Raw genomic sequence first — 24292 nt, forward strand, 5'->3', positions numbered from 1 at the left:
TTTTATCTTACAAATGTAAAAATGTCTTCTGTGGTGTGGCTGAGAGTAGATGGTGGGTAGAGTTAAGTGGTAGAGCCGTACGCTTAATGTGTACAGGGCCCTGTATTCAGTCCCAGTACCACATGTACCAAAAAATGGCATTTCTCTATATCCTTTGTCACTTTTGATGTTATGAAAGATTAATATTACCTGTTAGGTATAACATTTTGTTTGTTTTGATAAATGTCTTTATGTTGGTTGAGACAAAATTGCAGGGTTTCTGGGAGATTTCTTTTTTAATACAATATTAAGCCTCCTTATTATAGGTCTTTATATTTTGGGACATATATACTACACACACACACACATATACTATGATTATAGGAAAATGATTGTAAATGGTTTGGTTAGTTCTGGTCTTGTCTTGTAGCCCAGGATGGCCTTGAATTCATGGTGATCCTCCAGGCTCTAGAGTTGGCTGTCAAAACATTTCTTACTTCATTAATTTTTAAGGTTTTTCTAATTTGCTAAAAAGAATCTTAAGCAGAAATTCTAAAAGACTGCTTATATCGACTGTATAATTGTTTTGGTTTTTTTTTAGTTTTTTTTTAAACCTATTTTACTAATATGTTTTACAAATGCTTTATCTCTAGTGATGGCTCAGGAGGCAATGGACTGTGATCTTCAAGTACCATTAGATGGTACTACAGGACAGGCTGCTCCAACTGACGTTACCAGCCAAGGGGCACCCCTCCTCCCGCCTGCCCCAGCTGAAGTGGTCAGCAGCCAAGGAGGAGCACTTGGTCAGCATGTCCCTGCTGAAGTGGTCAGCAGCCAAGGAGGACTGCCTCCCTTACAGCCTGTGCCACCAGCATCCATTGATTTGACAGAGGATGCCCAGCTCTCAGAAGGCAATGTGGAGGCAGTCACTCCAGGAACTTCAGAAGCGCGTAGACGGGGATCTGGTGCTAACGAGAGTATCCGAGCTGCGACGGCAGTTTCGATGAACAACTTCATTAGTGGGCTGCAGAGACTCCATAACATGCTGGAGCTGCTGAGACCGCCGCCACCTTCAAACCACAGCGTGGGGCCAGTGCGAGTGAGGAGAAGAACAGGGTCTGTTTTAAGGGCCAGAAGTGGAGGGTCTCAGAGGCCAGATGGTAACAGGTAAAATATAAGTTAAATGATTGATGCCACTTTATGAATTGTGAAACTCAGATTCTAGGCACACCCTCGGTGCTAACTCTTCAGAATCCCCACTTCCTGGTAGATTGGATGGAATTAGTGCTCGCCTTGTTTACTTCTTTTAATATTGAGGGGATGGTTGCAGTGATGTGCTTTGAAATCTAAAGGCAGGTTTGTCAGCAATAATATTCATTGAAGGTGGCCCCTTTTGTTTATTATTTCTTTAGTATGTATTCAGTGTTTTGCCTGTGTATGTGCCTGCACACCAGAAGAGATCTAATTATAGATGGTTGTGAACTCAGGAGCTCTGGAAGAATAGCCAATCCTCTTAATCTCTGAGTCATCCCTTCACCACCACCTCCCCTTTTATTTATTAATTAAAATGTTTTCAAATATGTATGGAGCGTGTGCATACTTAGGTGTGCATGGTTATTAAGACAGGGTCTCAGTTGAACCCAGGGCTCTCCCATGTGGTTTAGCTAACTAGCTTGCTCTGGGAATCTTGTCTCCATGAGTTACAAGGGCCCTCCCACATTTACACATGTTCTGGGTATTTGAACTCTGATGCTTGTGCTTGAATGGCAGGTGATTTACCTGCTGAGCCATCTCCCCAACTGTGGTGTGCTCCCCCTTTTAAGATTTATTTATTTTTGCTTTCTGTGCCGATATCGCACCCGCCAACATGGTGAACGTTCCTGTTCCTAAGACCCGCCGTGCATTCTGCAAGAAATGTGGCAAATACCAACCCCACAAAGTGACCCAGTACAAGAAGGGCAAAGATTCTTTTTTTGGGGGGGGGGGTTGTGTTTTGTTTTTTTTTTTTTTTTTTTTTTGGTTTTTTTGAGACAGGGTTTCTCTGTGGCTTTGGAGCCTGTCCTGGAGGTAGCTCGGTAGACCAGGCTGGTCTCGAACTCACAGAGATCCTCCTGCCTCTGCCTCCCGAGTGCTGGGATTAAAGGCGTGCGCCACCATCGCCCGGCTGGGCAAAGATTCTTAATATGCCAGGGAAAGCGGCGTTATGACAGGAAACAGAGTGGCTATGGTGGGCAGACTAAGCCTATTTTCCGCAAAAAGGCAAAAACTACAAAGAAGATTGTGCTGAGACTGGAATGTGGGGAGCCCAACTGCAGATCTAAGAGGATGCTGGCTATTAAGAGATGCAAGCATTTTGAACTGGGTGGTGATAAGAAGAGAAAGGGCCAAGTGATCCAGTTCTAAGCTGACCTTGTTATGAAGACAATAAAATCATGAGCTTTCACTCAAAAAAAAAAGATTTATTTATTTTTAAATTCTGGGTATTGTAGTGCATATTTTAATCACAGCCTTTGGCAAGCAGATCTCTGAGCTTGAAGCTAGCATGGTCTATATAGACCCTGTCTCAAAAAACAAACAAACAAAATTAACTAATTATAGGAGGTGGATTGTAGAATGCTCTGGGGTGAGGTGGATTGTAGAATGCTCTGGGGTGATCTTTCTGTACACTGTAAATATGTATTCCTCTCATTGGCTAATAATAAAAACTCTTTGGCCAATAGACAGCCAGAATAAGGTTAGGTGAGACAAACAACTCAAATGAAGAGGGGTGAAGTCAAGAGAGATACAGGCCAGCTGCCCAAGAGACAACATGCCAGCAGACTGATAAAAGCCATGGCCATGTGGCAATACATAGATAATAGAAATGGATTAATTTAAATGTAAGAGCTAGTTAGTAATAAGCCTGAACTATAGGCCAAGCATTTTATAATTAATATTAAGCCTCTGAGTGATTATTTAGAAGTGATTGCAGTGCGGGATGGAACAGAGAAACCTCCATTTACAAAATAGGAGTTGAAAGATGTGTCAGCCAAGCCATTTGACTGGTACTGACATCCATGTAACCTGCTCTGCAAAGTGAGTAAACCTCAAAGGCTCTGCAGTTCCCTGCAAGGAACATGGATTCTGTAACAAGATGAATACAATACTAAAACATTTTCCTGAAACTGTATTTTAAGCAAATTCTACACTAAATATGTGTAACTGAATTCCCCTGGACTGGTTTCTTTCTTCTGAACTATATTTGTGCTCTTTGTTTTAAGGTAGGGGTTTTTTCTTTTGTCCTTTTTACATGTTCTTATTCGTGTATATGTATATGAGCACACTCATGGCACAGCATGGATGTGAGGTTAGAAGACAATTTGCTGGAGTTGGTTCTGTCCTGCTATATGAGTCCCCAGTTAAACTCAAGTGATTGACTTGCTCATCCATCTCACTAGCATTGAGTAGGGTTATTTAGTTAGTTGGTTTTGGTGATTTTTCTTTTCTTTCTTTTTTTTTTTTTTTAAGGAAATAAAGTCTTTTTGTATAGCTCAGGCTGATCTGGTAACAGCCTCCTACTTCCACTTCATGAGTGATGAAATTATAAGTGTTGCCACCATGCTGGCTTCTGAATTTCCAAAATTTAGATGAATTTCTCTCTATAATGTTTGCCATTGACTCACCTGCTAGACTTCCTGGGGCCAAAGTGAGTGGCTTCTGCCTTAGACATAGCCAAGAGGCCAATTTGAGGGAAAAATTAAATAATGAACTGATCTTGGCAGCAAGCCCCTAAGCCAAGCTTTAAAACTCCATCCTGCTTGGTTCTGTTGCCAAAGCCATCATTCATGAAGTATTACAACTCTAATATGTGAAATTGAATTTTACCCTAGAGATATTGATGAATAGGATAGATCAGAGCACCTGTTATCACAAAACTAAGGAAGACTAGGACTACAGATGATAAAACCCAAATTTTTTTTTAACTCAAGAACAGGGTGGTCTGAAGAGATGGCTCAGTGCTTGGCTGCTCTTCCAGTGGACCAGACCAGGATTTGATTCCTAGTAGCAGCTGACAACCGTCTGAAGCCGGTTCCAAAGGATCTGACGTCCCTCTTCTGACCTGTACTGCATGCAGGTGGTACATAGACATACATGCAGGCAAAGTGCCATAAATGTAAAAAAATAAATAAATCTGAAGAGGCCAGCTAGGTGTGGTACATGCCTTTAATCCTAGCACTTTTTAGTCCTGCAATAAGGATACCTTATCGTAAAACAAAGCCAGATGGTGGCACATACCTTTAATCACAGCATGCACGGAAGCAGAGGCAGACTGATCTCTGAGTTCAAGGCCAGTCTAGTCTACCAAGTGAGTTCCAGGGCAGCCAGAGATACACAGAGAAACCCTCTCGAGAAACCAAAACCAAACAAACAACAAAAAACCAAAAAGAGGGCTGGCGAGATGGCTCAGAGGATAACAGCAGTGGCTGCTCTTCCAAAGGTCCTGAGTTCGATTCCCAGCAACCACATGGTGGCTCACAACCATCTGTAATGAGATCTGGTGCCCTCTTCTGGCCCACAGAGATACATTCAGGCAGAATATTGCACATATAATAAATAAATAAATAAATAAATAAATAAATAAATAAATAAATAAAAAAAATGAAAGCTGGTTAAGAAGGCCCAGGGGTTGTACCTGAGGATAAAACTCTTTTAAAAAAAAAAAAAAACCAAAAAGAACTAAACTAAGCTTGATTTAAAACAGGTAAAAAGCATTTGTTGTTGTTGTTAAGAAAGCTGTTTCAGACTTGATAGAGCTTACCTTTCATGCACTAAGTTCTGGGTTTGATTCCTAGCATCAGTGAATTGGGAATGGTAGTGTATAGGTTGTTTTTTGTTTGAGACAGGGTTTCTCTGTGTATCTTTGGCTGTCCTGGAACGAACTCTGTAGGACAAACTGGCCTCAAGCTCTGTCTCCAGAGTGCTGGAATTAAAGGTGTGTGCCATCACTCCTGGCTGTAGAGTATACCTTTAATCCCAACACTTGGAAAGTAGATCTGGAAGATCAGAAATTCAAGGCCATCATTGGCATGTTAGCAAGTTAGAAGCCAGGTAGGAGTATTTGAGACCTGGTCTATTAAAACAAACAAGCCCCCCAAAAAAACCCAACTGGGTGTGGTGATGCTTGCCTTTTAACACCAGCACTTGGGAGGCAGAGGCAGGTAGACAGACCTGTGAATTCAAAGCCAGGCTATTTGAGGCTACATAGACCCTGTTTAAAAATGGGGGTGGGGAGGACACAAAAATGTTCTTCTGAAATTGTTTAGGATTGGATGTAGAGATCCAGCTTGGTAAGTCTGGACCTTGTGCTTACGAGGCACTATATCAAAAAAAGCAGAATAAGGACTATAGAAAATTTTCTTCTCTCTTGTCCCTCTTCTGAAGAGGCAGGCTGGTCCTTGCCTCTTCTTTCTCTCTGTATTTCTCTTTCTCTCCCCTGCCTCACTCCCTTTATTTCATTAAAACTCCCACATAAAAGAAAAAGAAAGGAAAATTTTTCTCCTTAGAGTAGTAACAGTGTTTGTAAAATGTGAGCTAAGTTTTCATGACAAAGTTGGCCATATCTGTAGTAATCTAAGGGTGATTAGTGAAGGAAAACAAGCGACTCTTGGTACATTTTGTAGTTCCCTATTCTCATCCCTTTGTCCAGCACCATGGTAGCCTTGGATAGACTGTGTGACAGCCACCGTGGGAGCTCCATGTTGTTGGAAAGAATCCTCATTATGTGATGTTTGGTGGTTGGTTTCCTAAAAGACTCCATGATTGAATGGGGGGGGAGTATATTTAACCAGTATTTGCTTGATCCTCTATTTTTTCTTTTTTTAAGAATTTATTTTTATTATTTTAAATTATGTGTCCATGTGGGGATCTGTGATTAAGTATATGCATTAGAGTCCAGGTACTCAAGGAGGCCAGAGGCATTGGATCCCCTCGAACTGGAGTTACAGATGGCTGTGAGCTTCCATGTGAGTGCAGGGTACTGTATCCTGGTTCTCTGGAAGACCAATAAGTGCTCTTAACAATGAGCTATCTTTCTAGCCCAGTTATATTTATTTTTAATTGTTTGCCTATGAGTATGTATGTGTATGATATATATGTCTGGTGCCCATCAAAGTCAGGAGAAGCATCAGAGCTCCTAAAACTGGAGTTACAGATAGTTGTAAGCTGCCATGTGGGTACAAGGAACCATACCCAGGTCCTGTGTCTACTGAGCCATCTCTCCAGCCCTAGAATATGTTAGTTTCACTCAGTTTTCAATGGAAACATTTAATGGCCTTGAAATAGACTGAAATAACTTGGAATTGTCTTCATCATTAGAGATTATTCTTGCAGTGATGGTCCATTGTACTATAATTCTTTTGTCCCTATGTCCACGCAGGTTGAGAACACCAATGTATGCCTACTTTCAGGTAAGCAGGTCTCAGCCCTACGTACCCGCCACTGCCCCTGATTCACAGACCAGGAATCCCACATCAGGAACTGATTCCGACAGTGATAGCGCTGCAGAGAATGAAGAGGTTGTTGTCCAGGCAGAAGAACCCGAAGCTAACATCCCAGGTCTGTATTTTATCCAAAACTAAAATCCACATAGCATAGATAGCTTTCACTGGCTATGGTGACATTAAAAGACTTCGATCTGTCTCATGATTTTCTGTAATTTGTGTTCCAACAAAATAAGTCTCTCTGTAACGGTTCTTCACAGTCCCTTTTACTTTTTATACTGAGATGATCCACCCACTGCCTCACTAATTAAACAATTACTAGAGCCCTTTAATAATGGCTAGACCAAGAGCAGGCTAACACCTCCAAAATGTCTCTTGGTGCCAAAGTTGAGAGGTACATCATTTTTAAAGATAAAACCACAATTATATCAATGTCAGAGGAGATTGGAGTGAGTGACCTTGTAGCATCTGTCTTTTTCCAGATTTTAGCAGTGTTTGCCAGACATAAGATTACAATTATTGATACATGCTTCTCTAGTTGTTTTAGTTTTATATTCTACCTTGCACAAACATTTAATTATTTTGGCTAATAATATCTGGACCATGGTCAGGGTCATGGACAGTCCCAAAAGTGTTGCCAAGATAGATGTGACCAGAAGGCTGAGAAGTATCTGGGCAGACATAATGTGGAGTCAGGACAAGAAGAGATTACCTCAGTAAACCTGAGGAAGTAAATTGTATATTTAAAAGTTTTGTGTGCCTATGTTGTTGGTACAAATGTCTATAATGCCATCATTTTGGAGGCTGCAATAGGACGATGTAATGCAAGATTAGCTTGGGCTATATAATGATAAATTCAGCCATCTGAGTTGTGACTTTTGTGTCTTAGTATGTTTTATTTTGTGTAAATGGAATTTTATTTAGCAGTTGGTAAGCAGAGACCCCCTAAAGTAGATTTTCTGTTTTCATTTAAAAGCCACTGATACCCAGATCATGTTCTTTCAATACCTTTTCCTTTAAAAATCTTTTTAGATATTTTTAAGAATTTATTTTTTATGAGTGATTTACCTGCACATATGCATGTGTATCATGTACATGTCCGTGCCCAACGTGGTCAGAAGAGGACACTGGATTCTCTGAAACTAGAGTTTTATCAATGGTTGTGAACCACCATGTGACTGTTGGGAACTAACCCCGGTCCTCTATGAGATCAGCAAGTACACTTAACTGCTGAGCCCTATCTCCAGACCCTGGTTTTTTTTTTTTTTTTTGGTTTTCAAAGACAGGTGTCTCTCTATCCTGGAACTCACTTTGTAGTCCAGGCTGGTTTTGAATTCACGGAGATGGACATATATAGTGAAAAAGATGAGAATTAATCAACTATAAAGAACAACTATTGAGGAGTTTTTAATATAAACAGGATTATCTATTATTTAGATGGTAGTAAGAAATTTCTGTTAATTTTTAAAGATATATTAATGATAGTGTTTATATGAAAAATGTTTTTAGTGGTATTATAAAGGTTTTCCAAGTATTGACACTTTAGGGTTTGTCTGGTTTTCATGTATACACAAAACAATGGAATAGAGCTTAAGAATTCGTGAGTTTTTTATATTACTTTTTAGATAAATTTTATTTGTATAAATGTATTGCCTGCATATATGAGAACTACATGGATGCCTACTGCCCACGAGAGAATCAGATTCTCTGGAACTGAGGTTAGGATGGCTGTGAACTGTCATGTGGATGCTGGGAATTAAACCTGGGTCTTCTGCAAAAATAACCAGTGTTCTAGACCACTGAGCTGTCTCTAGCCCTGATTTGCTTTTTAAAACTGAGTGTTGGATATTTTGTCTACTTATGGAATATCCAAAATAAGTACATAGTAATAATAAATCACTGATGCTATATGGTAGAAATGACATCCTTTGCAGAAATATTATAGATTCAGGTGGGCAGCTGCAGTGAGGCTCTCTGTTAGCTTCTCCTACCTAACTTCTGTCTTTTGTATATTGTCTGTGCTGTTTCTGGATACAACTTGGTAGAACACAGAGTTATCTCAGCAGAGCAAGAAGCTACATCTGTCACAGGAGGTGAAACAGTCCGTGAAGAGGTAACAAGATTTTTCTCCCCCCCACCCCCCCAGACAGGGTTTCTCTGTGTAGTAGTCCTGGCTGTTCTGGAAATAGTTCTTGTAGACCAGGCTGGCCTTGAACTCACAGAGAACTGCCTGCCTCTCTGCCTCCCAAGTGCTGGAGTTAAAGGTGTGTGCCGCCATCACCCGGCCTCATTTTCTTTTTATAACGTCTTAACCTGAAGTTAGTTTGGCTTTTAAAAACTCCATCCTTGGCCTGCTAAGTACTACGGTTTCAAGCATATGTCATCACATCCAGTTTGAACATCCCTTTAAATAAAAGTTAAGATTTTCATTTTAAATGAAACTAGGTTAAATTAGAAAGCCTTGCAGGCTTTGTGAATGAGATTTTCAGATGTGGTTTCTATTTCAGTTATTCATTGTGTGACTTTCTTCTTTGGGTAGCCCTGGCTGTCCTGGAACTCTCTCTGTAGACCAGGCTGGCCTCAAACTCAGAGATGTGCCTGCTTCTACCTCTTGAGTGCTAGCATTAAAGGCATGCACCACCAAGCCTTGCACTGGTTGGTTGGTTGGTTTGGTTGGTTTTAGGACAGTCTTATTAGGTAGCCCAGACAGGCCTTATTTTAGTATTTGCATATTTCATAAGGATACATTTTAGTCAACTTCCTGTTATGCACCCTATTGCTTCCTCCCCCCTCCCTTTTTTTCTTAAGTTTTTCTTAAATAAGTCAAGAGTATCATTGGACAGTTAACAAATAGTTGTGATTATACTCGAGATATATTTCTAGCAGAGACTGCTATATCAAAGGAAAGTATGTTTTAATTTGATAAATGAAACTTGCATTTGAAAATTTATGCAGACTCATGCCCACAGCAACAGTATGTAAGCATGTTTTCTTTTCTCCTTGAGACAAGGTGTTACTTGGCTCTCCTGGTTGGCTCAGGGTGGTCTTTGAATTTGTAGCAATGCGTTTGTCTCAGCCTCCCAGGTGAAGGGATAACAAATATACATCCACAGTAGTAATTGGTGTCATCAGGTAACAATTTATGCCTGTCTGATAAATAAAGAAATAGTTTCTTTAGTTGAATTTAGTAACTATAAATGATTGCTTATTGATCAGTGTGTGTGCTGTTTTTTGTTTGTTTTTGTTTTTCCGAGACAGTTTCTCTGTAGCTTTGGGCCTGCCTGTCCTGGAACTAGCTCTTGTAGACCAGGCTGGCCTTGAACTCAGAGATCCACCTGCCTCTGCCTGCCTGCTGGGATGAAAGGCTCACACCACTACCGCCATCAGGCTTTTGTTAAGATTTTTATGTTCTTTGTTTTGTCATATTTTTCCGTTGACTGGAATAAGCTGGATGTTTTAAGGCTATAGGAGTTGATGATTAGTTTAATTTTGCATGTATAAAGAACTTCCTTGGGCTGGACACATGTCTTTAATCCCAGCACTTGGAAGGCAGAGGCAGGCGACTCTCTGGTTTACAGAGTATGTTCCAGGACAGCCAAAGCTGTTACACAGGGAAACCCTATTGAAAAGCAAAAAATTAAAAGACAGAACCTTCTTGACCTGAACAAGGACGACACCAATAAATGCTAATGTAGAAAAGGGAAAGCTATGAATGAGGCTTCGAGCCTAGACAAAGAACTGACGGCAACTAAAGAATGCTGAAAGCGGGAGAGATAGTCTGCCCCGGAGGAGTACACCAAGTAGTTATCCAGTACCTGATAACCTGGATAGCAATTCAGTTTCAGCCCTGAAAACACACCTAAAAGTAACATTATGTGACTAAGCAGGATGTGTTTATATTGTGTTATGTGTACATACATACAAATTATGTATATATGCCCACATGCACATGGGTAGCAACAGTAAAGAAGAAAAGGCCATACATGGGGGGGGGGGCACGACATTAGTGCACATGATGTCAGTCCAGGCTGTATATTAAGATCCTGTTTCCAAAAAGTAAAAAAGAGCCTGCCTACTATCTGATGTTGATTATCGTGATTTCCAGAATGTTTTTACTTCACTTTCTGTAACTTTGGACTAGTAACTGCTTTTCTTTATTTGGATTGGAAAAGATAGAGATTCAAACAATTTTGTTAAATCAATAATAGGAGGCCAGATAGGTAAAGGCACTTCCTGAGATCCACGTGGTAGACAGAGAAACAACTCCAAAAGTTGTCTTCTTTACCACACATGAAATAATGGGTGAATGAATGGAAACAAAAGGTTTTCCGGGTGTGGTGATGCTACCTGCTTGTAGTCCCAGCACTCAAAAGGCTAAGTGGAGAGAATTTAAATTTGAGGCTAGTATGGTTCAATATTCAGGCCCTTTCTCACCAACTGTTTAAAAAAAAAATCAGTGTTTCTGGGATGTAACTTCATGGTAGAAGACATGTTTAGCATGTATAAAGGTTCCACCATACCCCCAGAAGTAGATAGTGTATATAGTATATGATGTATATTGTGTTAGGTTGTATTTTATAAAAATGACATGTATCTAGTAGGTGTTAAACATTCTTCTCAGCTTTTCAGGTAGGTTTATATCATTTTGGTGCAGTTTTATGTAGTAGTTTGCACACGAGACTGTTTTTGCAGTTTCTGACTTGATTGCCTTTCAACTTTAATCTAGAAGTCTCCCCAGAAACCCGACGTTCTATCTTCTGTGGATGATGAAGAAGGGGAGACTTGCACAATATGTTTGGAACAGTGGACAAGCGCTGGGGACCATCGGCTCTCAGCCTTACGCTGTGGGCACCTCTTTGGCTATAGATGCATTTCCAAGTGGCTTAAAGGGCAGACACGAAAATGTCCTCAGGTAAGGAACATAAACAAGGACTTTGTATTAAGTCAGAATCCCTAGAACCATTCTGATTGTGTCTCACTGGACTCTTTAGTGCAACAAGAAAGCCAAGCACAGTGACATCGTTGTTCTTTATGCCCGGACCCTCAGAGCTTTGGACAACAGTGAACAGGAGCGCATGAAAAGGTAGGTGAGAGTGAGTGAGATAGATAGTGTAGAGGTAAAGGCACGTGCTCCCAAGCCTTGCTCAGCAGATTCAATAACCAGGACTTAATGGTGGCTGGAGAGAACTGACTTCCACACATGTATGTATACAACACACAGTAAATAAATGTGAGAAAGGGGAAAAATTTTTAAATCTGCTTAGATGCCAGGTGGCACACGCCTTTAATCCCTGTACTCGGTAGGCAGAGGCAGGCGAATCTATGAGTTCCAGGCCAGCCTGGTCTTCAAGAGCTTGTTCCAAAGAAGAAAAAGAAAAAAAAAAAAGAGCTAGTTCCAGGACAGGCCTCAAAGCTACAGAGAAACCCTGTCTCGAAAAACAACAACAAAAAAGCCCCCACCTAGAGTTTCTCTGCTTCATTTTGTTTCTTTGTTTCTTGGGTTTTGTATGTATGTGTGTGGTGGTGATTTGTTGTGTTTTTTTTTTTCCATATAGGGTTTCTCTTTGTAACCGCCCTAGCTGTCCTGGAACTAGCACTGTAGACCAGGCTGGCCTCAAACTCACAGAGATCCACCTGCCTCAGCCTCCCGAGGGCTGGGGTTAAAGGCGTGGGCCACCACTGCCGTGCGTGCGTGTGTGTGTTTTCAAGACAGTTTGCTATATAGTCCTTGTTATCCTGGAACTCACTCTGTGCCGTGCTAAAATTAAAGTGCACCACCATTGCCCCTGGCTAGACTTTTCCAGTTCTTTGTGGTGCCCATTTGACCCCTTTGTTACCTGTACAAGCCTTCCTTTGACTGCTCCCAGAACTAGGAGGATGTGCACATTCAATCCAGAGGCACTCTTTGCTTCTTTTTTTTTTTAATAAATTTATTTATTTATTATGTATACAATATTCTGTCTGTGTGTCTGCCTGCAGGCCAGAAGAAGGCACCGGACCTCATTACAGATGGTTATGAGCCACCATGTGGTTGCTGGGAATTGAACTCAGGACCTTTGGAAGAGTAGGCGATGCTCTTAACCGCTGAGCCATTTCTCCAGCCCTCTTTGCTTTTTAAAGCATATTTGATAAAGAAATTATCTAATTTCCTTACTACTCTGACGTTTTTCTAGTCTCTAATTTGGGATTTCTGAAGATCATTGAGGTTATAATCTCAGGCGCTGGTACTTATATAATCACATTCTACATGATTTATTGTCTATATAGCATTAAAATGTGAGGCTGGAAGCCAGAGATCATGGCATCTTTACTTCTAGCACTCAGGAGGCCGAGGCAGGCAGACCTCTGAGTTTGAGGCCAGCCCTGATCTATATAGAGATGAGGATAGTCATGGCTACATAGAAAGACCCTGTCTCCAACAAGTAAAGTGCAGTGTGAAGCTGAGGTTGGGAAGTATAGTGGTAAAGCATTGCTTAACATTGTGAGGCCCTGGGTTTCATTTTAGCACTGGGGGATTAAAAACTCTTTTGAATAAAGATCTGGTTTTGCATGGTTGTCCACACCTGTAATTTCAACACTTCGGAGGCTCATGCAAAATTTGTGGGCGATTAAAAACAAGCCTGAGCAAATAGTAAGTCCCAGGCCATAGTAAGACTCATCCTTTTATTTGTTTTGGGGTTGGTTTTGTTTGTTTGTTTGTTTGTTTTCCGGGGGGAGACAGGCTCTTATATGTACCCTTGGCTGTCCTAGAACTCACTATGTAGATTAGGTGGCCTCAGACTCAGATCTGTCTGCATACTTCTGCCTCCCAAGTACTAAGATTAAAGGCATATGTCACCGTGCCCAGCTAAGACCCATGTTCTCACATAGTTAATGTTTTTCTTTTCTTTTTTTTTTTATAACTTACTTATTTTTATTTTATTTGCATTGGTGTTTTGCCTGCATGTATGTCTATCTGAGGGTGTCAGATCTTGGAGTTACCGACAGCTGTTGACTGCCATGTGGGTGGTAGGAATTGAACCTGGGTCCTCTGGAAGAGCAGTCAGAACTCTTAACCACAGAGCTATCTCTCCAGCCCTCAGTTAATGTTTTTCAAATGGTGACATGGTCATGGGAGATAGAAGCAAGAGGATCAAGGTCAAGACTGGGTACATAGCTCACTGGTAGAGCTCTTGACTGGCATCCACAAACCCCTGGGATCTGTGGGGGAAATGCCTAGCAAGTTCCAAACTGCCGTGCTACAAAGGCCCTCTCTCGAAAGAAAAAGGAGACTAAAGTTTAAAATACCCACCATTGAGAAAATTGCAGACATGTATTAATTCACATTTTACTGATAATGTTTGAATCTTAAGTATCTAAATACTTAGAGCTGGTGATGCCATTTGGGAGGTTGTGAAACCTTTAAGAGGCCAAGATTAGCTGGAGGAAATGGTTCACTGGGCAGGGAGGGCCTTAGAAGTTAACTTACTCAAGTTGTAGCCTGGATTGTCTACTTCCGGGTTAGCAGATAATGTAAGCGAGCCTTTGTAGAGCCACCAGGTGCTGTAGGATTACCTCATACTGTGTGCTCAAATAAATACTTCCTCAGATTGTTTCTTACTGAGGATTTGGTCACAGCAATGATAAAACTACTTTCAGATGTTTAACAAATACATAGTTATCCTACTACAGGCAATTCTTTTTCCCCTTCTGTGTTTCTTTGGAGCCTGGAACTCGCTCTGTAGCCCAGGTTGGCCTCGAACTCTCAGAGATCCACCTGCCTCTGCCACCCAAATGCTGAGATTAAAGGCGCGCGCCACCCCTGCCCAGCGGCAATTATTTATAAAAGGGTATTTGCAAAGATTTACTTAATGAAAACAATTTTTGTTGTTAATAATCTAGGTCAAGTACATTAATTAGTTGAATAAACTGATATATCTATGTGGTATAGTATTAGACAATGCAAAAATTGTTGAAGTGCACAGGTCTAAAAACATCACTGTGACTATATTTTGTAAAGTATTTTTTCCCTTTTTTTTTTTTCATTTGCTTCCACAATTTTCCCTCCTGTGGAGCAAAGTCCTGCACTGGGGAGACAGACTGGAAGATTTCAAGTCCAAGTCAATATATAGTGAAACCCTGTTCCCCAAACCATAAAAATCAGTCATTAAAATGCATACTTGTGTTTAAAAAGCAAAGTTCAAACTGGGGATATAGTTTAGGGTTAGCCTAGGATAGACTAGAATGTACAAATCCCTGATTTGGATCCATAGTGCCACCAGAAAGTGAAGACAGTATCCACATGACTATCGATGGATCCTGAGACTTGAAAACAATTTACTCTAGCCTCTTTAGGAAGAATTAAAAAATTTCAAAATGTAGCCAGGCATGGTGCTGCATGCCTTTAATCCCAGTATTCAGGAGGCAGAGGCAGGTGGATCTCTGATTTTGAGGCCAGCCTGGTCTACAAAGTGAGTTTCAGGACAGCCAGGGCTGTACAGAGAAACCCTGTCTGAAAACCCTCCATCCCCAAAACAAGAAAGGAAAAGGATAGAAAAAACAAAGTAGTCATGGGAGCTGGAGAGTGGCTCAATGGTTAAGAACACTGGTTGTTCTTCCAGAGGACGTGGGTCAATTCCTAGCACCCACATGACAGCTAACAACTGTCTGTAACTCCTGTTCTGGAAGATCCTAGGGAAAAACAAAAGAAAAAAAATGAAAATACCAGCAGAAAAAAAATTAGTCATCTTTGTACTCAGCTTTACCAAATTTTAACTTTTTGCCAAATTTGTTTTGGAGCCTTCCTAAAAAGAAGTCAGTTCTAAGCAAACAAGCACTGTGCTTTTCTGAAGATGAAGAGAGAGGTAGATGGCCTCATGGTGGATAGCATGAGTTCTGTGTGAGACCTACCTAGGCAACCTGTCCAAAGTGCTGTTTAAGAACTGTGGAGGCATTTGTTGTGGCATTTGTTGTTGTTGGAGATGGTCTCTAAGTTGTCCAGGCTGGCCTTGAACTCTGTAGACCAAACAAGCCTGGAATTGTTTCAGCACCTGAATAGTAGTGACAGGCCTATGCCGCCAGGCTCAGCCTGTGTGGGTTTTTGTTTCTCTGAAGCTACATCCGTCTCGTGGTTGTACTTGTTTCTGCTACTTTAAGATCAAAGTGTAGCTCTGATCTTTGAAAATTTTGTCAAATTGGCTCTTAACTCTGAAGTCTGCTCTCATGGATTACCAAGTGCTGTAGTGTAATCTATTAAATACTGTGTTCTTTTTGCACAAACTTTTCATAGCTACCTATGTCTTAAATCAAGGATGTTGTACATCACCTGTTTTTTTTTTTTGTTGTCATTTTTGAGCCAAAGTGTCATATAGTCCAAGAACAATGGCCTTGCTCTTAGTAGACAAGGAGAACTTCCCACCCCCACATGCCTTTTAAAGATTATTTTTTTTATTGTGTACGGCATAGGTGTTTGGTCAGCACAAATATTTGTGCACCATATATTTCCTTGGTGTTCTCAAAGGACAGAAAAGGGCCTCAGATTCCCTGGAACTAGAGTGCCAGGCAAGTATGAACTGTCATGTGGGTCCTGGGAACTAAACACTGTCCTGTCTATACAAGAGTAGTAAATGCTGCCAGGCGATGGTGGCACACGCCTTTAGTCCCCCCACTTGGGAGGCAGAGGCAAGTGAATCTCTGTGAGTTGGAGGCCAGCCTGGTCTACAGAGTGAGTTCCAGCAAACTGTGTCTCAGAAAAAGAAAGAGTAATAAATGCTCTTAACTTCTGAGCCATCTTTCCAGCCCACTGATAGAGTGTTTTTGTTGTCTTTGTTTTGAATTAGAGTCTCACTCTGTTAACTTCTGAGCCATGTCATTCTAGTCTTTATATCTTTTTCTCTTTGCTATATCAGTGACATGGAATTTTGTTCTTGTTTTTGTGTTTCATATTTTGAAATTATGTTTAAGTACATGCCAATTTGTGATTATATATTGTTATTTTTTATGTCTTTTCATGCATTTTACCTTCATTCTAATTGACTTTTTGTTAGAATTTGCTTAATGTAAACTTCTTTATTTTTCTAAGCTTTAGCTGTTTTAGTTCTGTTCATTTGTCACTTAATTCACATGCTTTGGGACAAGCCACAGATACACCAATAGATAATCTTTTTCACATTTAGGTTCAATCTTTTATAATTTACTTTAGCTCAAGCAGTGAGTTGGTTCTTTTCCTCATTTTCTTAGGCTATTTTTAGTCTCCATTCCATAGTGTAAGTCAAATTTCTGGCTTCTATTGCTTCCTTTAACTCCAAACCCCAGTGGGCTGACTGTTTAGTCCCACATGCTACTAGAGAGATCATTTTTTACATCACTATATTTACAAGGCATACTTACAGTAAAGCGTTTATTACAGTGTGAATTTAACTGTGTCCCTTATGGGATCCACTTGGATCCAGTACAATTGAAAATACCAAATCAATGCAGAAAACAAAAATTTATTGAAATTCAGCCACTACTTACTGATTAGGGCCCAGAACGCAGGAGCTGAACTGCGACCCCAGCATGAAAACTATGAACATCTGTGCCAAGTTACAATTAGATTTTCACCAATCAGGATTCAGGGATCAGGGACTTTCCTAGGAACATATCTCTGGTACACTTATCTTCTTCTCATTGGTTGGTTTACTTAAGTATGGCCAGATGATTTGCCCACCATTCTGGTCTCAACTTGCCAACCAGGATGTTAGTAATGTCCAGTTACCCAGGGGGATCTGGGGAGGTCATGGGAACTTACACTTTACTTGCCCCTTATTCAAAATGGAATTTCTATCCAGAATGGCTTCAATTTGGTTCCTTCTTATCCTGGAAAGTCTTTTTCCTAAAACTCAGCTGCCCCTTACTTTTTCCTTCCAGTGACTTACTGAATGAACAAATGCTCAGGAAGCAGGCAGAGTTAGAATCTGCACAATGCCGGCTCCAACTTCAGGTCCTCATTGATAAATGCACCAAACTCAATAGCCGTGTCCAGGTGAGTTTGTCCTTTCTAATTAAAAAACAAATTTAGAATCAGAATTAAAGACACAGGCAATTTAAGAGGAATCTAAATATTACTTAGGTTTATCTCAATGATGGGACATTTGCCCCAAGTCCATACTTGTGAATTCTATGAGGACTTCAGACATAGAGCAACCACAAAGGACTATTGATATTTGGGAATTCTCTGCATTCGTTATTTCAGTTACTTGGTGAAATTGAAATGCAGTTCTTTGAGATTCTTGGTAACATGTTTATGATTGGCAAGAAATCTTTTATCCAATCAAGAATTCATTCTTGGAACCTGGAGAGATGACTGAGTTGTTAAGAACGCTGGTTAGAGAGAACCTAGGTTAAATTCTTAGCACACACATGGCAGCTCATAAGTGTCTAACTCCAGGTCCAGGGTACCTGACTCTCTGATACAGACATACATGCAGACTAAACATCAGTGCGTATAAGTAAAAATAAAGAAAAACATTTTTGAGAGGGAAAATAAAAGAAAAGCTTTCATTTACAAAGTCTTTCCTTGTAGGACTTAGAAGCCTTTGTTATGCAGCATCAGAATCAAATGCAGCAGCGCAAGGGCTCCCAAGCACTTTGCAAGAAATGCTTGCCCTCCCGCCAGAACCAGCATAAATACATCTTCCAAAAGACCTTTGCAGTATCTCAGACAGGAAACTGCCGAATTATGGCATATTGTGATGCTTTGAGCTGCCTGGTGGTATCACAACCGTCTCCTCAGTCTTCTTTCCTGCCAGGTAAAGAATTCAGAAACTCATCTTTTGTATTCATTAGTAGATACTACTTGCTTCTCTTCCCTTTTTGAAGAATCTTGGGCTCAGTGGTAGTTAAACACTGATAACAGGCTATCAACTCACTTTTCTCTGTTAGTTCCCTATTAACTGAATGCAGGTGCTTTGGGTGCCTCAAAGATAATCTTTCACAGTGGCACAGCCATTAATCCCAGTACCTGAGAGGCAGGCGCAGACAGATCTCTGAGGGCCAGGCCAGCCTGTTCTACACAGCAAGTTCCAGGAAAGCCAGGACTACAGAGAGACCCTGTCTCAGAACAAACAAAAAACATGTCTTTCATAGCTGGGTCTACTGACACACACATGCACACACCAATTGTCTTAGAATTCAGGGGCTTGAGGCAGAAGTTTGAGGCCACTGTGGTCTATGTAGTGAGATCCTGCTTCAGACAAACAAAAAATGTCTCTTTTAGCTACAAATAGTACAAGTAGTATGGCTATTTTCCTTTAAAAAATTATTTCATGGCTGTTGCTTTTATTTTGCAAATTCATTTGTCAAGAATGTAGAAATAGGAGTTGGAGAGATAGGTCAACGGTTAAGACCACTGGCTGCTCTTCCAGAGGACCCGGGTTCAATTCCTAGTACCCACATGGCAGTTCACAACTGCCTGTGGCTTCAGCTCCCTGGGAGCCGACACCTTTACACCAATGAACATAAAAAAAAAAAAAGTTTAAAAAAAAAAAGAATGTAGAAATAACCAGTAGTCATATCAATGTGAGGAAGAAGATACATGGTCACCAGTATCATCCAAAGAGAATATTCCCTGTGTATGTCAGTTACTATACCAATTCATTCTAATGTTCAGCAAATTCAAATTTAAACAAAATTTAGTATTTTGAATTGCAAATAAGAGAATTTGAGGACTGAAATAGTCATTTTATTAATATATATTAATGGGTAGCTGAAGATAACTCGGTGGTTAAGAGCACTTGCTGCTCTTTCAGGCAGGAATGTCGTACTCTTTTGGAGTTCCATAATTCAAAGCTTAGCACCCATGTTAGGTGTCTCACAACCACCTATTACTTCAGTTCCAAGCCTGACAGTAGTGGCACATGCCTTTCATTCCAGTATGTGGGAAGCAGAGACAGGTGGATATTTGTGAGTTTGAGGCCAGCCTGGTCTACAAAGCGAGCCCAAGGCTCCAAAGCTACACAAAAAAAACCTGTCTCGAGAACCAAAAAAAACAAAATTGGTTCCAGATCCAGGGAATTTATTGCCTTCTTCTGACTTCCATGGGCACCCACATATGTGTGCATATACCCACATAGCACACAGAGACAAACACACATTAAATAGCTGGGACAGGACTGGTGGGAATGGAGAGACAATTAAGAGTAGTAAATTTCATTAATTCTTCTTCCCGAGTTCAATTTCCAGCCACCATTGTGGCAAGTCACGACCATCATAACTTGTAACTCCAGTACTGGGGATCTGGCACCCTTTTTCTGGCCTCCAAGGGCACCAGGCATGTATATGGTACACCTCACACATGCAGGCAAAGCATAAATATAAAATAAATATTAGAAATAAAACTTGACAGGGCTGGAGAGATGACTGGCTAAGCGCACTGGCTGCTCAGTTTAGATCCCAGCACCCACATGGTGGCTTACAACTGTCCCTAACCCCAGTGCTAGGGGATCTGATGCCCTCTTCTGACCTCTGTGGGCACCAGACATGCATATAGTACACATGCATACATGCGTGCGAGGCACCCATACTCATAAAGTAAAATAAGTCTTAAAAAAAAAAACTTGTCATCTGCCAGTTTGGTGGTGGCGCAAGCCTTTAATCCCAGCACTTGGGAGGCAGAGACAGGCGGATCTCTGTGAGTTCGAGACTAGCCTGGTCTACAAGAGCTAGTTCCAGGACAGGCTCCAAAACTACAGAGAAACCCTGTCTCAAAAAAAAAAAAAAACAACAACAACAAAAAACTTGTCATCTTAGTTTCTATAGCCTTTTGTCTTTGTTCTTTATTGCTCATATATATCTTACATCTCCTGTAGGTAAAATATGCTTGATATTTGTCTAAACAACTGTATTTTGGCTATTTGAGACTGGGTCTTGTTATTTAGACCAGGCTGACCTCAAACTTTCAGTAATGTTTTCCCCCCCTAGAGACAAGGGTTTTTCTGTGTGTAGCCATAGCTGTCCTGGAACTCTACAGACCAGGCTGACCTCGAACTCAAAGAGATCCACCTGTCTCTGCCTCCCAAGTGCCAGGGTACACAGAGAAACTCTGTCTCAAAAGGAGGGGGTACAAATCTACGGAATATTCCTTTTCATTGTTTGACTAGCTGTTTTCTAGGGACTTGGATTCCAAGAAAGGTAATAAAAGATTACTTTAAAAATTACTTTAAAGATAGATTTTGCCTTAATTTACTTTTATATGCCTTTTTTTCAATTCTCTTCTTGGTAGGTTTTGGTGTTAAGATGCTGAGCACTGCCAACATGAAAAGCAGTCAGTACATTCCTATGCATAGCAAGCAGATCCGTGGACTAGCTTTCAGCAGTCGATCCAAAGGCCTTCTGCTCTCCGCTTCCTTTGACAACACTATTAAACTGACCAGGTAAGTGATCGTAAGATTGGCCTGGGCCGCTGTGCATCAGATTAGTCTTAGTTCTCTTATTTATCTGAGGCATTGTCTCCTTTTAAAAGTATATAAGCGGGGGCTGGAGAGATGGCTCAGAGGTTAAGAGCATTGCCTGCTCTTCCAAAGGTCCTGAGTTCAATTCCCAGCAACCACATGGTGGCTCACAACCATCTGTAATAGGGTCTGGTGCCCTCTTCTGTCCTGCAGGTATACACACAGACAGAATATTGTATACTAAATAAATAAGTATTTTTTAAAAAAAGTATATAAGCAACAGGTGCATACCTTTTATCCTAGTGCCCAAGAGACAGGCAGGCAGATCTCTGAGTTTTAGGCATAATGAGTTCCGGGACAGCCGGAACTATATAGACAACTATATAGAGAAACTGTCTCAAAATAAACAAATGAATAGCCAGGCAGTGGTGTCACACGTCTTTAATCCTAGCACTCAGAGGACAGGAACAGAAGCAGGCGAATCTGTTAGTTTGAGGCCAGCCTGGTCAACAGAATGAGTTCCAGGATAGGCTCCAAAGCTACACAGAGAAACCCTGTTTTGAAAAAAAAAAATAATAATAATAATAATAAAATAAAAGTCTATAAATCCTATGTGGTGATTGACCCCTGTAATCCTAGCACTTGGGATCCTGAGAGGCATGATGGTTACCATGTGTTTGAGGCCAGCCTGGGCTCAATAGAGAATTCCAGGACAACTTGAACTACAGAGTTAGAACTTGTCTAAAACAGAAAAGTGAGCATCAAGTGGGGTGTGATAGGAGAAGCCTCTAATCCAGCACCTGAAAGGTGGAGACAGGAGGATTGGGACTCAAGGTCAGCCTAAGATAAGGAGTGCGAAAGAAAAAATAAAAGTGACATAGTAGTCACTAAGTTAATGTATAACGACCTGAGATGGTTTTTGTTGGCTTTGGGCCTGGAATATTCTACACAAACATTCTGTCATGGCACCACTGTCTGTCATCTTTATTTTTTACTATATCATTTTTTACTATAATTGACCTAGGCTAGCCTTGACCTTGGAATTGTCCTTCCTCACCTTTTGGGTGTGGGAGTTGAGACAGGATTTCTCCGTGTAATAGCCCTAACTATTCTGGAACTCGCGCTGTAGACTAGGTTGGTCTTATACTCCTAGAGATCTGCCTGCCTCTGGAGTGCTGGAATTAAAGGTGTGTGCCGCCACCACCACCTGGAATTCTCAACCTTTTGAATAGCTGGTGTTTCAGGTCTGCACCAAAGATTGGATTGTTCTAATTCTTTAGAATTTCATTAGAAAAAATACTTAACTCACTTTTATTCATGTGCATGTGGGTGTTTTGCCCTGATGGATGACTGTGCACCACCAGAATGCAGGGCCTTCAGAGGCCAGAATAGGGTATCGGGTCCTCTGGAACAGGAGAACAGCAAATGTTCCTAACTGCTGAGCCAACTCTCCAGCCTCCAAATAAAATCTTGTAAAAATGGGTGAGGGTGTGCTAGAGAGGTGACTTGGTAGTTACAAACACAGACTGCTTTTCCAAAGGTTCCAGGTTCAGTTCCCAGCACCCACATGGCAGCTTACAACTGTCTTAACTCCAGTTCTAGATCTGAAACTACTTCTGCCCCCCCCCCCCAAGGGTACACAGACTTCACATGTGGGCAAAACCCCCATATGTATAAAAAAAATAATTTCATAATTAAAAAAATATACAATTAAAAGGTCCAGACATGATGGCGTACGTCTTGATGCAAGTTCTAGACCTGCCAGGGCTGCATGGTGAGACCTTATTTCAAAGCAGGGACAGACTGAAGATACAGCGCAGTGATAGAATGCTTACCCCACCATGCATTAATCCCTAGGTTCATTGTCTACCACCCCAGGAAGCATATGTGTTGGGGTGCTCTTCTTACACAGTGTTATTAATGACTACTGGGCTGCTGAATTATAATTTTTGTTTTTTGGTTTTTTTTTTTAAGATTTATTTATTATGTATACAGTGTTCTGTCTGTCTGTATGCTTGCTGACCAGAAGAGGGCACCAGATCTCATTACAGATGGCTGTGAGCTACCATGTGGTTACTGAGAATTGAACTCAGGACCTCTGGAAGAGCAGTCAGTGCTCTTAACCTCTGAGCCATCTCTCCAGCCCTAATTTTTGGTTTTCCTTATATTTTCTACTTTCTTGTATTGCTTACTGATTATTTGTGTGACGGTTAACTGTAGAGAAAATTCAGTAGAGAAGAGAATGTATCATTTGTGTATTCCTTCAGTTTACCCTTTCATTTCATTGTAACTCAAGAATTAAGTTTGCAGACCAGAAAGCAGGAGTGTTTGGGAATTGAGAAGTGTGCAATTGCCAGAGGAAATAATGAAGTCCAGATAGTTTAGGGTACAGATAAGTTCTCAATAAATATTCCTTTGTTAAATGTCTTATTATTAAACATCACCATTGTATACATGGTTTTCTTAATGTATAGTGGTAAAATCTCTTAACTCCACAGCCTAGAAACAAATACTGTTGTGCAGACTTATAATACTGGACGTCCTGTTTGGAGCTGTTGCTGGTGTCTCGATGAAAACAATTACATCTATGCTGGACTGGCCAATGGTTCAATTCTGATATATGACCTACGGAACACAAATGCCTATATACAGGAGTTAGTTCCTCAAAAAGCCAGGTAGGAAAAACTTGTTTTTATGTAGATCACAGCATTCTTTTTAGATTGTTAACTGTATTAGTTCATTCCTCTGAGTGTCTCAGCAATTGACCACCAATCTAAGCTCTGGTGCTTTCACCACTTCAGAATCAATAGAATTTGAGGTAGGGTGTGGTAGTGTGGTACACCTTTAATCCCAGCTTTTAGGAGGCAGGAAGATCTCTGAGATGAAGACCAGCCTGATTTACAGAGTAAATTTTAGACAGTCAGAGCTACACAGAGAAACTCTGTCTTGAAATACCAAAATAAAGTGTTTTTTTGGTAACTTCTGCATTAAAATCATAGGAACACAGCCTGTGGGTTGGTATCTGTGAAAAGATTTTTAGCATATAGTATTGTTCATAAACTTACAGGTGGAAATTTAGAAAATCTAACCAAAGCCAGGCATTGGGGGCAGGGCACATCTTTAATCCCACCTAGCATCAGGAGGCAGAAACAGGTCAGTCTCTGAGTTGGAGACTAGCATGTTCCAGAGAAAGTTCCAGTATAGTCAGGGATATACAAAGAAACCCTTTCTTTTAAAAAGAAAAGAGTCTAACCAGTGCTGGCGGCTTATACCTACCATTCCAGAGCTTAGCGGGTTGAGGCGGAAGAGTTATTACGAGTTTATGATGAGAAGTCTAGAAAAGTCATCTTTTCTGAGTAAAGTCTTCTTACAGTGCGCTTTTTTCCTTTTTAAGTGTATCATGTGTCCTGTGGAAAGTAGGTACAG

The 24292-nt window shown here is 40.8% G+C and overlaps 1 protein-coding gene across 2 annotated transcripts in view; it reads left to right on the top strand.

Annotated features, from left to right (window-relative positions):
* Positions 1-24292, top strand: part of Rfwd3 (ring finger and WD repeat domain 3) — a 32999-nt gene that overhangs the window by 2359 nt on the left and 6348 nt on the right. Inside the window, exons 2-11 of one of the 2 annotated variants that reach the window (XM_075977311.1) lie at positions 633-748; positions 797-1146; positions 6395-6573; positions 8504-8571; positions 11185-11370; positions 11450-11541; positions 17346-17460; positions 18001-18226; positions 20698-20848; positions 23365-23541. In XM_075977311.1, coding sequence (XP_075833426.1) covers positions 635-748; positions 797-1146; positions 6395-6573; positions 8504-8571; positions 11185-11370; positions 11450-11541; positions 17346-17460; positions 18001-18226; positions 20698-20848; positions 23365-23541 — 1658 coding nt within the window. In that variant the 5' untranslated portion in view covers positions 633-634. Of the gene's footprint in view, positions 1-632; positions 1147-6394; positions 6574-8503; positions 8572-11184; positions 11371-11449; positions 11542-17345; positions 17461-18000; positions 18227-20697; positions 20849-23364; positions 23542-24292 lie in introns of both variants that reach the window. The other variant, XM_075977310.1, reaches the window with a different exon arrangement.

The sequence above is a fragment of the Microtus pennsylvanicus genome, chromosome 6 (assembly GCF_037038515.1).
Source record: "Microtus pennsylvanicus isolate mMicPen1 chromosome 6, mMicPen1.hap1, whole genome shotgun sequence".
Lineage (NCBI taxonomy): Eukaryota > Metazoa > Chordata > Mammalia > Rodentia > Cricetidae > Microtus > Microtus pennsylvanicus.